Source organism: Salvia miltiorrhiza, chromosome 1, assembly GCF_028751815.1.
Source record: "Salvia miltiorrhiza cultivar Shanhuang (shh) chromosome 1, IMPLAD_Smil_shh, whole genome shotgun sequence".
In the NCBI taxonomy this organism is placed as follows: domain Eukaryota; kingdom Viridiplantae; phylum Streptophyta; class Magnoliopsida; order Lamiales; family Lamiaceae; genus Salvia; species Salvia miltiorrhiza.
In genome coordinates this window covers 74016567-74033120 of record NC_080387.1, presented here as the reverse complement: position 1 = coordinate 74033120, position 16554 = coordinate 74016567, and the positions used below count along the sequence as shown (strand labels likewise).

General features: G+C 34.5%; 3 protein-coding genes across 4 annotated transcripts; all 3 read right to left on the bottom strand.

The window, feature by feature from the left end:
• Window positions 1-1499: 1499 nt before the first annotated feature.
• Window positions 1500-3389, bottom strand: LOC131006101 (ubiquitin C-terminal hydrolase 12-like). The gene is made up of 4 exons (XM_057933249.1): window positions 3259-3389; window positions 2727-2859; window positions 1936-2087; window positions 1500-1829 (listed from the first exon to the last, which is right to left on the bottom strand). Exons 1-4 carry the CDS (start codon window positions 3305-3307, stop codon window positions 1537-1539), a joined length of 627 nt encoding a protein of 208 aa, XP_057789232.1. The 5' UTR covers window positions 3308-3389; the 3' UTR covers window positions 1500-1536.
• Window positions 3390-7736: 4347 nt separating this feature from the next.
• Window positions 7737-16438, bottom strand: LOC131006100 (putative late blight resistance protein homolog R1C-3). 2 transcript variants are annotated; one of them, XM_057933248.1, is made up of 3 exons: window positions 13605-16438; window positions 13281-13321; window positions 7737-7799 (listed from the first exon to the last, which is right to left on the bottom strand). In XM_057933248.1, exons 1-2 carry the CDS (start codon window positions 16358-16360, stop codon window positions 13294-13296), a joined length of 2784 nt encoding a protein of 927 aa, XP_057789231.1. In that variant the 5' UTR covers window positions 16361-16438; the 3' UTR covers window positions 7737-7799; window positions 13281-13293. The 2 variants fall into 2 exon arrangements, with proteins under 2 accessions (XP_057789231.1, XP_057789230.1); XM_057933247.1 differs by lacking the exon at window positions 7737-7799 and having other exon boundaries at window positions 12930-13321.
• Window positions 7989-10827, bottom strand: LOC131013021 (putative disease resistance RPP13-like protein 2). Its single transcript, XM_057941027.1, has 2 exons — window positions 9312-10827; window positions 7989-8659 (listed from the first exon to the last, which is right to left on the bottom strand). Exons 1-2 carry the CDS (start codon window positions 10825-10827, stop codon window positions 7989-7991), a joined length of 2187 nt encoding a protein of 728 aa, XP_057797010.1.
• Window positions 16439-16554: the final 116 nt, after the last annotated feature.

The window sequence follows — 16554 nt, the reverse complement described above, 5'->3', positions numbered from 1 at the left end:
AGTTTTGTCATGCCCGTAGAGAAGCGAATGGCGCGGCTCATGCACTCGCGAGTTTTGCTTTAAAGTCTTCGACTGTAATGATCTAGAAGTCGGACTACCCGTCCTGGCTTCTTGATATTATACATGCCGATTTGAAGTGAAATGCAACTTTCGTTTCCCTCTCAAAAAAAGAAAAGGTGGCTCATGCATGTATTGAGTTTAAGGTTTTGTTATAAAAAGAACGGTTAGAAAATGGCATCTGTAACTATATAATTATGTTTTTTATATATATTTTAATGATAAATCCTTATCTAAACGAACATGTGATACGATTTTAACCTTGAGAACATGACGCTACTATCTCCATTTAATTACAATCACCAAGAGTGTGTGTCATGTTCCCTTTTGGAACATGACCTCACTATATCCCTTTAACTACAATTACTGATCATAGTGTAGCACAATTATCCGATTGAAAGTTCATGAAAAGTGTAGTACTTTTTTATTTTTTGGTACATGAATCCATTATCTCTCTTTAATTACAATACACATTTTTATATGATCTCACACTTAATTCAACCATCTAACATTTACCGGTTATTTTCTTAAAATTCGTGTTATCAGAAGTGCTACACTTTTTATGGACCAAAATAGTATCTTGACAGATTTCAGGGAGAGGAAGAAAAAGAGATGTCAGAGAAAAAGAAACTTGGATATTCAGCTTCACCACAAATATATAGTATATACCTATAATTTATATACTTTAAAACTGATGAAAATGAAGTTGAAGAATTTCACCCTATCTCCAAAGAAATGAACTTGGATATTCATATTCGTATTTGGTCGCAAAAACAAATTTTGGCTAAACAAAGTGACCATTTGATGACTAGCTCATACTAAGTGCTTCTTCTTGGACAGCTACGACGGAGAGTTGTATTTCCAGAGTGCAGCAGTCGTCAACAACGAAGCCTTTGGTGGGGTCCCGCATTTCGCCAATTGCTTTAAATTCATGAAATCCCCAACTTTGAGCAATAGATGCGAACCACTGGTTTACTGCAACAGCGAAAATGAATGCAATCTCATAAAAGGCGTAGTCTTTCAATGTATAGACAATGTAACAGAGGAAATGTATACCTTTCCTAGAGTGGTGATTTATAGCATTGAGCATGTTTTTGAATGTAAAGAGGTAGCTTGCATTCACTTTTTTACCACAACCAAAACTCTTTGAATCAATGCAGCGCAAATAGATGGAGACGTAACGGTCGCATGCACTTGCATCTCCCTTGGGATACATCTGAATACACCTATAGTAGGAGTATATACAAAGAAAAACAAATTAAAATGCCTCAGACTTAAGCATGTATTCTTGATTGATAGCTGTCAAATCATTGACTTTTATGACTGATAGCTGTCAAATGTGTAAGACTTTCACAGAAAATCAAGCAAATCTATCAAATCAAATGATATTTAAAGAATAGGGCATAGAATGCTCATGTTTATAAAAGAGAACATTTTTCACATATAACTTAAGGAATATGACATTTTAAATTTTCACTTCTAAAAAAGGTACCATTTGTATCCTCCAGTACAGAACTCTTCAGACTTCCACATTCCTTCCAGTTTGGAGAAGTTTGAAATCTTCCATTCCTGCTTATATGGATTAATTGACACATGATGCGCACGCACATTCTGAACGAGTGGCGGCTGGTTTTTTATCACAAAAACTTCGGCACCAAACACACACTTGTCCTTGAAAAGGTATCCATGAGAGGCCTCTTTCAAACTTTCCTTAGTGATCAACTTGTAAAATCCGCATTCAGGATTTATAGCACGAATGCGCCGTGCTTTTCCTGAACAAGTTTCAACCAACAGACATAAACATAATAGCATATAATGTGTTACGAAAACAAGATCAATGGCGCATTCAATACTAATGAGGAACAATAGGGCAATTACCTCGAAAACAAAGATAGTTATCTGAGATGTGGTTGAAGAGAAAGAAGTTGAAGATGACATTAACCTCCCAGCCTGCAGGTAGAGAGGCTGTTCCAACCAAAGACAAGTATACAGAAATGTGGCCATTGTCATCAAGATTGATTGTCACTTTCCTGCCAAATTCCATCGTAGAAAGATCATCTTCCAAACACAGCATATATAATATATTTCATTGGAATTGAAATTGTGTACATCAAGATTTTGTTAAGAGCTGAAACTTAAGTCTATATACAGGTTATGAAATTTCTAAGCAACTCAAGTGTATCCAAGATTTTGCAGAATAAATCCGTAGGATTTTAAAGAATTTCAAAGTCTGAGTGTATTCAATCCAGACTTTTAAAAGTCCTTTAAAATCCAGAGGTATTCAATCCAGATAAAATCAAGTGGTATTCAATATTTCATGGATTTTAACAATCCATGGATTTTTTAAAAGTCCTTTAAAATCCAGAGGTATTCAATCCAGATAAAATCAAGTGGTATTCAATATTTCATGGATTTTAACAATCCATGGATTCTGATGGATTTGTTAAAAAAAAAATACAAATGACGAAATCCGACCTTCAGACTTGAAGATTTCGATGGATTCCTCTAAATTCCACGCGACTTCACGCGGAGTCTATGGATTTCGAAAGTCCTTTAAAATCCTATAGAATCCCAATCCAATACACCCCTTATATACGGGTTGTGAAATTTCTAAATTCCAACAATAGTATATATGTTTAGACATGAAAGTAAGTAAGTAATTAACATACCATTTGTAGTCTCCTGACTCAAATTCCGAAGATTCTAATGTCTTAGTCTCATGATTCCATAGCCTTGAAAAAGACTCGATTTTGGTTAGCAAGTGTGCTGGCGAAATGTCTCTTGTTTCCATAGTGTATTGATCTGTTGAAATTTTCAAACAAGTTGGAAGCAACTCAAGTATATCCAAGATTTTGCAGAATAAATGCAGTGAACAGATAATATCAATCAAGATTAAATAAAATTCTGCTTAAGAAGATTTTAGTTGAGTTAAAAACCTCAATCGAATTAATTTCCCTCAATTTTTCCTAATTCCCCTCAATTGAATGATTAATTTACATAGTTATATTTGAAACTTATATATAGTCATAAACATGCCGTTTTTCTCAGAATAATCTCAAGTATTTCTATTCGGAAACAAAAAGTTAGTGTGAAAATCATACACGAATAAACAAAATATCGATGATTCTGCAGAATAAATGCAGTGAACTGCAGATAATTAATAGTAACTAAAAAGAAAATAAAATTCTGCTTAAGAAGAACCTTGATCCTCGGCTGTTTTTAATTTTTTTGAAGGGGGAAGCAGTGCCATTGTCGAAGCCTCTGTTGAGAAATTTCTCTTCCTTGTCTCTCAATCCTCAAAATTCTCTACTTAAATAGTTTAATTAAGAGTCCGAAAACAGAAAGGTTTTGTTGGAATAGATGACGATGAATTGGTAATTAAGGAAAAAAGCCTTGCATAAATTAATTTAATCGAAATAATTATTTTACGTGTATTATTCGGAAAAATATTCCACAAAGGATCTCTTTCTTTACTAATTTGAAATATTATTTCCGAGAATTGCCTTTTAAAACACGTATTTGATTACCGAATAATAAATTTTACTTTCTTTGCAATTAGTATAGAGGCAAAAAGTTTTTTTTAAAATTCTTTCTTTCTTTACTAATTTGAAATAATTCATTCAAAGCTTATAATCCTCAAAAAATTGCGAAATAAGTCACAATTCACGATTAACGATTTTATTTAGAAACATGTCAAATTCACGATTTTTGAGTTCCTGACATGGATTATTTTATTTTTAAAATATAGTATTTGTTTATATTTTAACTAGCATTTGCATCCCGTGCAATGCACGTGAAAACATTTTTAATTTTTATATTTATACAAAATTAATACTAATTCAATTATTATACTTTAAATATAATAAAAAATTAATTTGAATTGAATATTGAAAAAATAAAAATTTATCTTATATTTTATTCTATATTTAAATATGGGACTATAAACATAAAATGGGGACTATGAATAAAATCATCCTAAAAAAATTGTGTATGCAAAGAAGGAGCCCAACCACAGCGGCCCACATCGACAGGGCTCACCAACGCAGCCCAATGTCATCAATAAGAAGGCCCAACACCTGGCAAGTCCCAATTTAGTTCTGTATTGATTTTGGTAAGATTTCAGTGGAAATTCTCATAAACGGGCTTTCTCTAAGAACCAACTGTAGTGAGATTCACAATTATCGTGAGAACATAAGAACCAATAAAATTATTACATCTGTTATACAAATTAATGCATCCGCTATTAAATTTAATGCATCCGAAAAAAATAATTTTTTTGCTCCCTTCAGGATTCGAACCCAACACCTGCATTCATCCACCAAGATGATGCATTCACCGTAGATCTTGATGATCGAATGGCTTAAAATGGTTCTCCGTTCTTATTTTATTAGTGGTTCTTATTTGAACCACTCCCTATATATATATATATATTTAAATTTATATATTCATTATTTAGTTAAAAAAATATATTATTTTATATGAAAAATATAGCACACATGCACATATATACATACTATAATCCTATTACAAATGAGGTTAAAATCAAACAAATTCAAATATTTAGCAGTAATTAGTTATTCAAATTTGAGACGATAACACGAGTAAAATCAATTTTTGATCGGTGTTTCGTAAACAAATCCAAACAAAATTTGACATGAACACATGAACAAACTAAATTTAAATATACACAATTAAATTTCAACTAGTAAATTCGAATGATTAGGCTCAAGTAATTCTGCATAGAAATAGATATAGGAACACTTACGGCAACATCACCAATATGGCAATATGTACGAGCGTGGAATATAATAAATTTTTCCATCGTTGAAAATAAAATTAATCACATTACTAAGAATATAATTAAAAAAAAATTGTCTTACGATAATTATTTTCCACCACTTTTCAATTTAGTTTCACTATTAAATTCATGTTTACAAATTCACCATAAAGTTGTTAGACATCTGGTTGTACAGTAAGCAGCGTAGCTTGTACCAATTTAACTCCTAACTAGCCAATTAATTAATTAAAAACATAGGATATTTGAAAAACACCGATCTTTTGAATCTTAGAAAGAAACACAGTGGCACTCCACACAGTGCGTATGTATGTTAAGTTGAATGTGAGATAATGAAGCAAACAAACATAAACAAATATTTTTTCTTTCGTTCAAATAAATTATTACTTCATCCGTCCCATTACAAATGTCACGCTTTCCATAATGGGATGTCCCATTACATCATCCAAAACAAACACATTGGCTTCTAGTCTAGCCTAAACAAAACAGAACCCAAACATTTCGATTTAGGTTGCGCTTACTTTGATGGATAACAAAAAATTTATGCTTTTAAATGTCTCATTTCTTTTCCAACATTTGACACAAAAATATTTTTCTTTTCTTATTTTCACTTCAAAGATGGATAATATTATCACACCAAAAATAGAGGGATAATACTATCCATCTTTGAAGTGAAAATAAGAAAGGGAAAATACTTTTATGTCAAATGTTAGAAAAGAAATGAAACATTTAAAAGTATAAATTTTTGTTATCCATTCTTTTTCATGGAAAAAATTATCCATCAAAATAAACGCAACCTTGTAAAAGAAAAACAAACACAATTCGAAGGGATGAGAACAATACTCATCTGAAACACTAGAATATCATCAAAATCCATAAAACTTTACCATTTAAAAACTAACTGCTAAAACCAAACATAAAACATAAATTTAACTCGAACTACACGAGTTAGAATTTTATCAACACAAACTAAAGTAATCCAAACACCAATCTTGAAGTTTTGAACTGAACAGAATTGTTCTTTACGAAAACTAAACTTAGCATGCAGATCCTAAACACCACATCTCCGCCACCCGTCTTCATGCTCCTCGCCTGAAATCATTTAAAATAAGGGTTAATAGTGTTTTATATCCCGAACTTTCATTTTCTCCTAAAAAACCTTCAACTTTCAGTTTTTTCCATAAAATATCCCGCTATACAAAATTCGATAACAGAAAGATGATAAAAAACCCCGAACTTTCAGCGTTTTCAAACAATGGTGGTTCTCAATATGATTTTCCAACAATGACGGTCCCCAAAATATTTCTTTCGGCGAGATAATTCATTTTTTTATCATCGAATTTTGTATAGCGAAACATTTTATGGAAAAAGCTAAAAGTTGAGGGTTTTTTTAGGAGAAAATAAAAGTTCGGGACATTTTGTGAAAAACGCTGAAAGTTCGGGACATAAAACACTATTAACCCTTAAAATAAAACGGAGCGAGTATTCAAAATATACTCAGTGAGGGAGTTTCATGACATAACTTTTATGTTGTCCAAATGTACAACATGTCATATGAAAATATGAGAACATTAACTTCAACCATATAACCAACAGCTCGTTTTAACTCTTAAGAGAGGAAACATGGGACATAACTTCAACCATAATTCAGCGCAACGCATAAGGAAGCATGAATATATGGGACATAATACTTCAGCTGCGCACAAAAACACAAACTTACATCATCACTTCGATCATATTTCACAATACATGTAAACATAGTAGACATAATATTTGAACATAACTTCAAGGATGGAGATCTTAATTACGCCACACCTAATCAAATAAATATAATCAGTTCAAAAGGCTTAACTAGCACTTTTTTCGCTAAAAAGTCTATAAACATACATATACTGAAATTTGTTGAGCCATCTTGTGAAGTTGTAAGAAACTAAAGCATATACAGACTGAAACACTAGAAATTAAATCAATTTATAGCTTTTGGTAAAGCTAGTTGATCTATTTAAAAGAAAATCTGTTAATAGAACTAATCTTTTTTTTTTTTTTTTTTGAAGCGGAGAAATAATCTATTTATTTAATATTCTAAAGTCAACAGACACTTTAGATTTCATATCTAAAAATTTTTGAAACTAAAAACTGATCTTCGAACTAATATTACTAACTAATTGATCAATAAACGATAAACAATAAACAGAGTTCAGTAGCCCTTATATATGAGGCGAAATGGGAAGAAAGGAAATACACATATATATGATTATGAACAATGTAGAAACTAAATTGAGTTTGGGAAGAAAGAAAATACATATATAAATTTTGATTATGAAACAATGTAGAATTCAAATTGAATTTCTGAGCTTAATCAGAAGAACTCTTTTTTTTTGTAGAGTAACTCTATCTCATTAGACAAAGAAGACCAACTTTAAAGGGAATCAACAGATTCAATTTTGCTAACGGGGAATCAAAACTGTAATTTGGAATAATAAATAAAACTGAAATCAGAACCATCCCTTGACAAAAGTAACTCTGTAAATTTTCGAACACGAAGAACAAAGAGAAATATTTGAGAGTTTTGATTGTTTTTTTGGGAGAAAGAAGGATTAGCAATCAGAAATTGTCAACAGGTTAGAGAGAAATTTTAAGTTGATTATTATTAATGATGAGATTTGATATCAAAGCAAAGCAAAAATTACGCATCACACAAAACGATTATTGTCCTTGAATCACATACTAATTAAGATCTCCACCCAACCAATTACAGTTCTCATTCTATACAAAATTCACTAAGAGCTTATAATAATCCTCAACAAAATCGAAATTAGTCACCATTCTCAAATTCAGGCAACAACCCAATAATAAAACGACTGAAGTTATAAACATGGGGATGGAGAACATGGTGTCTCACCTTTACAGCTCTATGATACATACTCCTTCTTCATCAGACCAATAACTGAAATTAATAGATAAACATAGGGTGTGAGCATACATAAATATAAAGAGGATAATCAAGCAGCCATCTTGTGTTAGTGTGTCGAAGTTGTATAGCAACTCACAATGAATCTACACACACCCACACACATTGGAGCAACAACTCCTCATTTTAATTAAATTCTCAAGAAAAACAGAGGTAATGAATTGATCAGCAGTTGCAGTACCTTCTAAACTTGATAGTAACGGGTTTCTCGTCAAAAGAATAAGTGGCAGTAACATCAATCATAGTAAATGGATCCGGTCGTAATTGCTTGAGCCAAGTCAAAGCTACAGGATTGCAGTTCACTAATTCAATAGTTCCGAACCTATAATGAAACAGCCAGTGGATCTCTTCTAGTTTGTAGCAATGTTTCATGCTTAGGTACATAAGATTAGGAAAGCTTCCAGATCTTGGTTTCCATTGCACCAAATCACTGTCTTCAATTAGAAGAAACTTAAGTTTCAAAAAACTTGTCTCTTGCGCTTCCCACTTTGAACCCCGAAAGGCGTAGGCTCGCAATTTGAGCACTTCAAGTAATGGCAAAGAGCCAATTACATCCATGTAATTCCAAGGGAAACCCATGCCACTCAAATGTAACTTTTTCAATCGACGTGGCAACTTCATCAATGAACTACGAAAAGCATAATCATACTTAACCACAGGATTTATGATACTATATTTCAATGTCTCCAAACTTCCAAGTGTTGAAATATGACCAACACATCTTAACAAATCATTATGGTCATCATAAGGCGTCAGCTCGATATGAACTCCTAATTTCTTTAAACAAGGAACTCTTCTGAAGAGTTTCAAGATAGTACAAATGCTGGCATTCACACCTACAAGTGTTGAGAGCTTTTCCAAAGAAGTAGAACGACATGGACCTACAAGGCTCTTCCCCAATATCTCAATATGTTCTAACTCTTTCATATCCCATATTTGTATTGGTACAAAGGATGGAGCTTTACAAATTCTAATGTTGTTATGCGGATGGATAATCAAGACTCGAAGGTTGAAAAGTTTGGATATGGTTGTAGGGAGCTCTCCGTTGCAAGTTAGAGCAAGGTATTTTAGTAGGACTAATATAAGAATTTCTGTTGGGAAAGTGTACAAACGTAGATTAAGAGCATCTAGTTTTCCAAGCAACTTGAAATCATCACCTACTGGAATTGGATATTGGTGATATGGACCAAAAAAAAAGGAGAGAACGTGTGGAGGATGCACAGTTCAATATCATGGAGTTGCAAAATTCTTTGATGCCAAATAAAAGGTTATTTTCAAGACACAAGCAACGCTGACCTTTTACACCATCTTCTAAGCCTTCAACAAGCTTTTTTAAAACATGATAAAACTTGTTCTTCCGAGCCTCTCGTCTACACACGTGCCGCCATGAAGAATGTAGCCAGCAAGTTTTATACTTGCTATAATGATTAGTCCGCAAGGTCCTATAAAAGGTCCTTTGGCTGAATAAAACAAGGTTCTTATTTGTACAAAGCTCCTTCAAGCATTTCCACACAGAATCCTCCAAAGATTGTTTTTTTTGTGTGTTATGAAACCAGCCTTCAGTAGCCAACATATTCATGATCTTGGATATGGGGATGTCATAATCTGGAGGGAAGACTCCCATATACAGAAAAGGCATTTTAAGATATTGAGGTAAGTATTCATAACTTGGGTAAAGTACCTTTGATATCTCATTATATGCATCCGTGAAGACTGAATTTCGCATTTCTGCTACATCCTCCCAGTATTTTGGGTCTGTATTATGGGATTTTGATAGGATGTCAGCCACTGTTACAATCGTGAGAGGAAGACCTTCACAGTTCTTGGCAATTTTGGTGGCGGCTTTGTCAAGTTGAAAAGGGCAATCCTTTTCACCAAACACCTTTTGGCATAGTAGCTCCTTGCTTTCTTCTTCGTTCAAAAATCGCACTAATATCCAATCCATTGAGACATTTGTGTTTCGATCTCGAGTAGTACCCAAGATACGAATTGATCCATTATTGATGTTTTGTAAGGAACTCAACAAGGAATCCATTATCTGTCTCTCCCACACATCATCGAGCACAATGAGGCAGTTCCTGGCCTGCAGTCTTTCTTTGAAGCAGGCACCTAATTCGTGATCTCCTTGTGAGATTCTAAACATTTGAGCTAGAATCTCTCGTGAAACATCGTCGAATTGAGATTTCTTGCCTACCCTTACCCACACGCGGTGCTCAAAATGGCTCAAGATATCAGGATCTTCAAAAACTGCCTCAGCAAGAGCAGTCTTCCCAACGCCTGCAGTTCCAACAATTCCGACGGTTACAAGCCTGTTGTCGTAACTCATCATCATATAATCTTTGAGTTGTTCGAGTTGATCCGATAATCCAATCATCATGGACTTGGTCCGAGTTCTTGTTGAAATAGATTCGTCATCATCGTCTTCGGGCATATTTTGTACTTCATAAATGTATTCCTCCTCCATATCCTTGAGCCTCTGGATGAAGGAAGGAACCTCATGCTGTAGGAATTGCAGATCAATGGAGAATCTTGGCGCGATGAATTTTCTTCCTTTGGGTTTGAAATAGTGCAGCAGTCTTTTAGGTTTGAAATAGTGCAGCACTCTTTGGGTTCTTGTGGTAGTGTGGTGTGGAGGAGGGCTTTGGAATAGAATCTGTGGCTGTGAGGGAAGAGATTCCAAAAAGCCTTGGACTCTCGATTTCATTTCTTCATATACTTGGTCTGCATGAAATTGTGAAAAAATCTGATGGTAGAGAAGAGATTCCAATAAATCTTGGAATTCCCAAATCAACTCTTTGATTCTTCCATCCAAAGCATTCACCTTCTTCCTGCTCTTGCTTGTTCTTGTCCTGTCCAATCTTTCAAGAATTTCTTGCAACGGATCCAACTCGTTGTAGGCGAGTTGTATGATCTGTGGAGAGGGCTCAACGAGGTTAAAATAAGAAGAATGGAGAATGTAATCAATTGTATTCCTCAAAGAATTCACTGCACCGTATGCCGTCATTCCTCTCTTGCGGCGGCAGCGGCGGCCGCGGCGGAGGAACGAGGCCGGAGGAAAAGATGGTAATAGTGAAAATTTTGAAAAGAATATATGTTGGTTGGGTGTAAAGATTAGAATAATACATACCTTCGCTATTATTGGAGCTAATTCACCATTAGCATTGGGCGGGCTGCTGAAATTAGTATTTTTTAATTGGACGAAAGGAATATTTAGTGGAGCACATGTGATGTGCTTCAAGATCTGTAAGATTCAATATCATATTTACCTAAAAAAAACAAAACAATATCCTATTTTTTATTAATTAATTGGCCAATTATCCTGTCAAGATTCAATATGCTATTCGCCAAGAAAAAAAAAAAAAAATCAATATCCTATTTTTTTTTATTAATTAATTGGCCAATTATTTGGTGGATAATATATAAGGCCTGGATAACATAAATCCAAGAGGCTCAGCTAGATTCCGAAGCATATTTCATGAATATATGAATAATATGTATTTTTTTTTTATAAATTATACAAATAAATAAAGAAATTTAAAGACCACACAACAGTGAACTCGAACCTAGGACCACCTCAGGTCTTGGAATTAACCACCTATCCTTAGGCCAACACACGCACACGAATAATATATACTACCTCCGTCCACAAAAAAATAGTCATAATAAGAGACGACACAGGTTTTAATAAAAATAGTTATTGTATTGTGAATGGAGAAAAGAGTTCCACTTGCAGTGTTTATAATGATAATTAATTGCATTGTGAGAGAGAATAAGGCACACCATATAATAGATAATTTCTAAAAATAGAAAGGGATTAATTTTTGTAGACATTCCAAAATGATAAAAATAGATATTTTTGTGGACGGAGGAAATATTATTCTAAATTAATTAAAGTGTTAAACATAATAGTGAATATTTCATGGGGAAAAACAAGGTGTATGTTTATTTTCTTAAATAAATATCTTGGTGAAGTAAAATATTTTAATAATGAACACTTGAATTTTATTTTATTTTTTTGACTTGGGGGAAGAAGAGCAGTGGAGATTGAACCCTAAACCTCACTCTTCGCTGACAGGAGTTCTCACCACTTGGTGTCCCCTCAAGGAATTTTTAATATTTTAAAACAAATAAATAGCTTCCTACTTTAAAACCGTGACAATGAATATCCCTAATAATAATATTAAATAAAGCTTAAATTATTTATTCATCAAAATATGTGGTGGCGAATTAGCATACATAATTATATTTATATCTAAACTATATCATCCCCTCAAAAAAAAAACTATATCATCCAAAACAAACACATATTGGCTTCTAGCAGTAATAAAATGTAACACTCTAATATATATACATTTTATCTTGAACAAGAACTCTATACAATTACCAAAAATTTAATAGCACTTAAAAAAAAACACACAATTCGAAGGAAAGAGAATAATACTCATTCTAAAACACTAGAATATCATATCCATAAAACTTTACCATTTAAAGACTAACAGCTAAAAATCTCAACTCAACACAATACCAAAGTAAAACATAAATTAACTAGAACCATACGAGAATTAATAGAATTTCATCAACACAAATTAAAGTAACCCAACCACCAAACTAGAAGTTTTGAAATGAACATAAAAGTAACTTTTTTTAACTCTACCCCACCATCACTTCTCAATAGAATTTGATAGCATGAAAATCCTAATTGCGCCGCGCCTAATCAAATAAATATAATCACTTCAAAAGGCCTAACTAACACTTTCACTAAAAATTCAATAAACAACACTACATAACTATACATATACCAAAATTTGTTGAGCCACCTTGTGAAGTTATAAGAAACTAAAGCTAAGTGTGCGTGTGTTGGCCAAGCGGTAAGGGGTTAATGCCTAAGGCCAAAGGTCTTGGATTCGAGTCCCCTATCGCGCGGCCATTTAATTTCTTTATTTAACATTGTAAATTTATCAAAAAAAAAAAAAAAACTAAAGCTAAAATATACGCACTAGAACACTGGAAATTAAATCAAACTACAACTTTAATTGGTCAAACTAATTGATTCTAAGGCCCAAACTTAAAACACAATATATACCACAACACATTTAATAAGTCTAATCTAGGCGCAATTTTGGTTTCCTATAATCCCCATAAATACAAAACAAAATTTGTGAACTTAGAAACTTATAAAATGTGGGATGTTACAAAAACATAACACAACCTTTCAATTCATACTCAAAGCTGAACCTAACAGCTACTATGCTGAGACAAACAGTTCGACTATATATAATCTCATCTTATGAAAAAACTTCATGTTGATGGATGCTATAAATGGTACTTGATTCAAACCTAATGATGACATTTGCTATCAAAACAAAGTGAAAATTATGCTTCACACAAAATCCAGTTAGCTTATAATCCTCAACAAAATCCGAAGTAAGTCAGACTTCTTAAATTCAAATGTCTCACCTTTCCGACTGTGTTATATATCCTCAGTCTTCACACCACGCCTGAAAATTAGTAGATAAATATAGGGTGTGAGAATACATAAATATTCAAGAGGATGATAATCAAGCAACCATCTTGTGAAATTCTCATTTATAGACTAACTAATAAGGAAAACGAAGGGAGCAACAACATAAAACACTTTACCTCCCATAAAACAATATTTTATAGCATATCAAAATTTGAATGAAGTGTATTATGGAGGTAATTAGAATTTGAAATCCCCTAATTAACTTGAAATATGTATTAAGAGTAGGACATGAATTGATCGGCAGTTGCAAGACTAACCTTGTAAACTTGATAGTAACGGGTTTCTCGTCAAATGAAGAAGTAGCAGTAACATCAACGACGGTATCTGGATTCGGTTGTAATTGCATCGCACAAGTCAAAGCTACAGGATTGCAGTTTAATAGTTCAATCGTTCCGGACTCATGATGAGACAACCAGTGGAACTCTTCTAGTTTGTAGCAATGTTTCATGCTTAGGTGACTAAGCTCAGGGAAGCTCACAGATCTTGGTTTCCATTGCACCAAATCACTGTCTTCAATTAGAAGAAACAAAAGTCTCAAAAAACTTTCCTCTCGCGCTTCCCACTTGGGACCCCGGAAGGCGTAGGCTCGCAATTTGAGCACTTCAAGATATGGCAAAGAGCCAATTACATCCATGTATTCCCAAGAAAATCCCATGCCACTCAAATGTAGCTTTCCCAACCAACGTAGCAACTTCAATGAACTAGGAAAAGCATGATCATACTTAATCAAAGGATTTACGATGCTACATTTCAGTGTCTCCAAATTTTCAATTGTTGAAACACAATCAAAGCAACTTAAAAGGTCACTGCAATCATCATAAGGCGTTAGCTCGATCTGAACTCCTAATGTCTTTATACAAGGAACTTTTCGGGAGAGTTCCAAGATAGTACAAATGCTAGCATTCACACCTACAAGAGTTGAGAGCTTTTCCAAAGAAGCAGAATGACATGGAGCTACAAAGCTCTTCCCCAAAATCTCAATATGCTCTAACTCTTGCATATCCCATATTTCTATTGGTACATACGATGGAGCTCTACAAATTCTAATGTTGTTATGCGGATGGATAATCAAGACTCGAAGGTTGAAAAGTTTGGATATGGTTGGAGGGAGTTCTCCGTTGCAAGTCAGAGCAAGGTACTTTAGTAGGACTAGTGTCAGTATCTCTGTTGGGAAAGTGTACAAACGTAGATTAAGAGCATCTAGTTTACCAAGGAACTCAAAATCATCACCTATTGGGATTGGATATTGAAGGTATGGACCAAAAAAAAGGAGAGAATGCGTAGAGGATGCACAATTCGATCTCACAGAGTTGGAAAATTCTTTGATGCCAAATAAAAGGTTATTTTCAAGACACAAGCAACGCTGACCTTCTAAATCATCTTCGAAGCCATCAACAAGCTTTTTCAAGATACAATAAAACTTGTTCTTCCGAGCCTCTCCTCTACACAAGTGCCGCCACGAGGAAAGAAGGCGGCAAGTTTTAAAGTTGCAGTGTAAGGCCCCATAAATGGCACTCCTTTGGTTGAATAAAACAAGACTCCTATTCGCACAAAGCTGGTCCAAACATAGCCAAAAAGATTCCTCCAAAGATCGCATTTTGTTTTTCTTATAAAACCAACCCTCAGTAGCCAACATATTCATGAGCTTGGACTTGGGGATGTCATAGTCTGGAGGTAAGACTCCCATATACAGAAAAGGCATTTTAAGATGTTGAGGTAAGTAGTCATAACTTGGGAAAAGTACCTTTGATATCGCATTATATGCATCCGTGAAGACTGAATTTCGCATTTCTGCTACATCTTCCCAGTATTTTGGGTCTGTATCATGGGATTCTAATAGAATGTCAGCCACCGTGACTATCATGAGAGGAAGACCTTCACATTTCTTGGCAATTTTCCCAGCGGCTTTGTCAAGTTGAAAAGGGCAATCCTTTTCACCAAACACCTTCTCGCACAGTAGCTCCTTACTTTCTTCTTCATTCAAAAACCTCACCAATATTACAGAACGAGGATAACTCGTTAGGAGAGTTATGGTTCGGTCTCGAGTAGTCACCAAGATATGAACTAATCCATTACTTAAGGATCTTTTCAAGGAATCCACTATCTCTTGTTCCCACACATCATCGAGCACAATGAGGCATTCCTTGCCCTCCAATCTTTCTTCCAAGTAGGCACCTAATTCGTCATCTCCTTGCACGATTCCAAACATTTCAGCTAGAATGGCTCGTGAAACATGATCGAATTGAGATTTTCTACCTACTCTGACCCACACGCGATGCTCAAAACGGCTCATGACTTCAGGATCTTCAAAAACTGCCTCAGCAAGAGCAGTCTTCCCAACGCCTGCAGTTCCTACAAGTACTACACATTTCTTCTTGTCATAACTTTCCATTTTCCTATCCACAAGAATCTGCTTGAGTTGTTGGAATTGATCCGATAATCCAATCATCTTTGACTTGGTCCCACTTCTTGTGGAAATAGATTGATCGTCGTCATCTTCATCTTCATCTTCAGGCATATTGTCTACTTCATAAATGTATTCCTCCTCCAAATCCTCGAGCCTCTCGATGAAGGAAGAAACATCGTGTTGTAGGAATTGCAGATCAATGTAGAATCTGGGAGTGTTTTTACTTCCTTTGGGTTGTGAGGGAAGGGATTCCATTAAGCCTTGGAATCCCATTGAGCGTTGGAATTCCCATACTCTCTCTTTCATTTCTTCATCTATTTGGACTGCATGAAATTTTGAATGAATCTGTTGGTGGAGAAGGTATACCAATAAGTCTTCAAATTCCCAAATCAAATCTTTGATTCTTCCATCCAAAGCATTCACCTTCTTCCTGCTCTTGCTTTTGCTTGTGTCGTCCAACGTGTACAGAATTTCTTGCAATGGATCCAACTCCTCGTAGACGAGTTGTATGATATGTGGCGAGGGCTCAATGAGGCTGAAATGAGAAGAATGGAGAATGAAATCAATTGTATTCCTCAGAGAAATCACTGCACCAAATGCCGTCATTTCTCTCTGTTTCCGGCGGCGGCGGCGGCGGGAGTGAAGTCGGAAGAGTTGGTAATGGTGAAAATTTGAAAAAGAATTTATGTTGGTTTTGGAGCTAATTAGAATTAATTAACGATTAGTGCACTAAGCTCAGTGCTTTTAATTAATTGGCCGATTAGGAATTGAAATGGTACAAGCTACACTGCTTAATGTAC

Bases quoted from the DNA above. Each gene is read 5' to 3' on its own strand.
- LOC131006101 (XM_057933249.1), bottom strand. From the start codon at position 3,307: ATGGCACTGCTTCCCCCTTCAAAAAAATTAAAAACAGCCGAGGATCAA. The intron at 2,088-2,726 runs GTATGTTAATTA...GGAATTTGGCAG, and splicing joins GAGTCAGGAGACTACAAATG to GAAAGTGACAATCAATCTTG. The intron at 1,830-1,935 runs GTAATTGCCCTA...AAACTTGTTCAG, and splicing joins TAACTATCTTTGTTTTCGAG to GAAAAGCACGGCGCATTCGT.
- LOC131006100 (XM_057933248.1), bottom strand. From the start codon at position 16,360: ATGACGGCATTTGGTGCAGTGATTTCTCTGAGGAATACAATTGATTTC. The intron at 13,322-13,604 runs GTTAGTCTTGCA...ACTAATTTTCAG, and splicing joins GTTACTATCAAGTTTACAAG to GCGTGGTGTGAAGACTGAGG.
- LOC131013021 (XM_057941027.1), bottom strand. From the start codon at position 10,827: ATGACGGCATACGGTGCAGTGAATTCTTTGAGGAATACAATTGATTAC. The intron at 8,660-9,311 runs GTACAAATAAGA...CAACACTTGTAG, and splicing joins GAAATGCTTGAAGGAGCTTT to GTGTGAATGCCAGCATTTGT.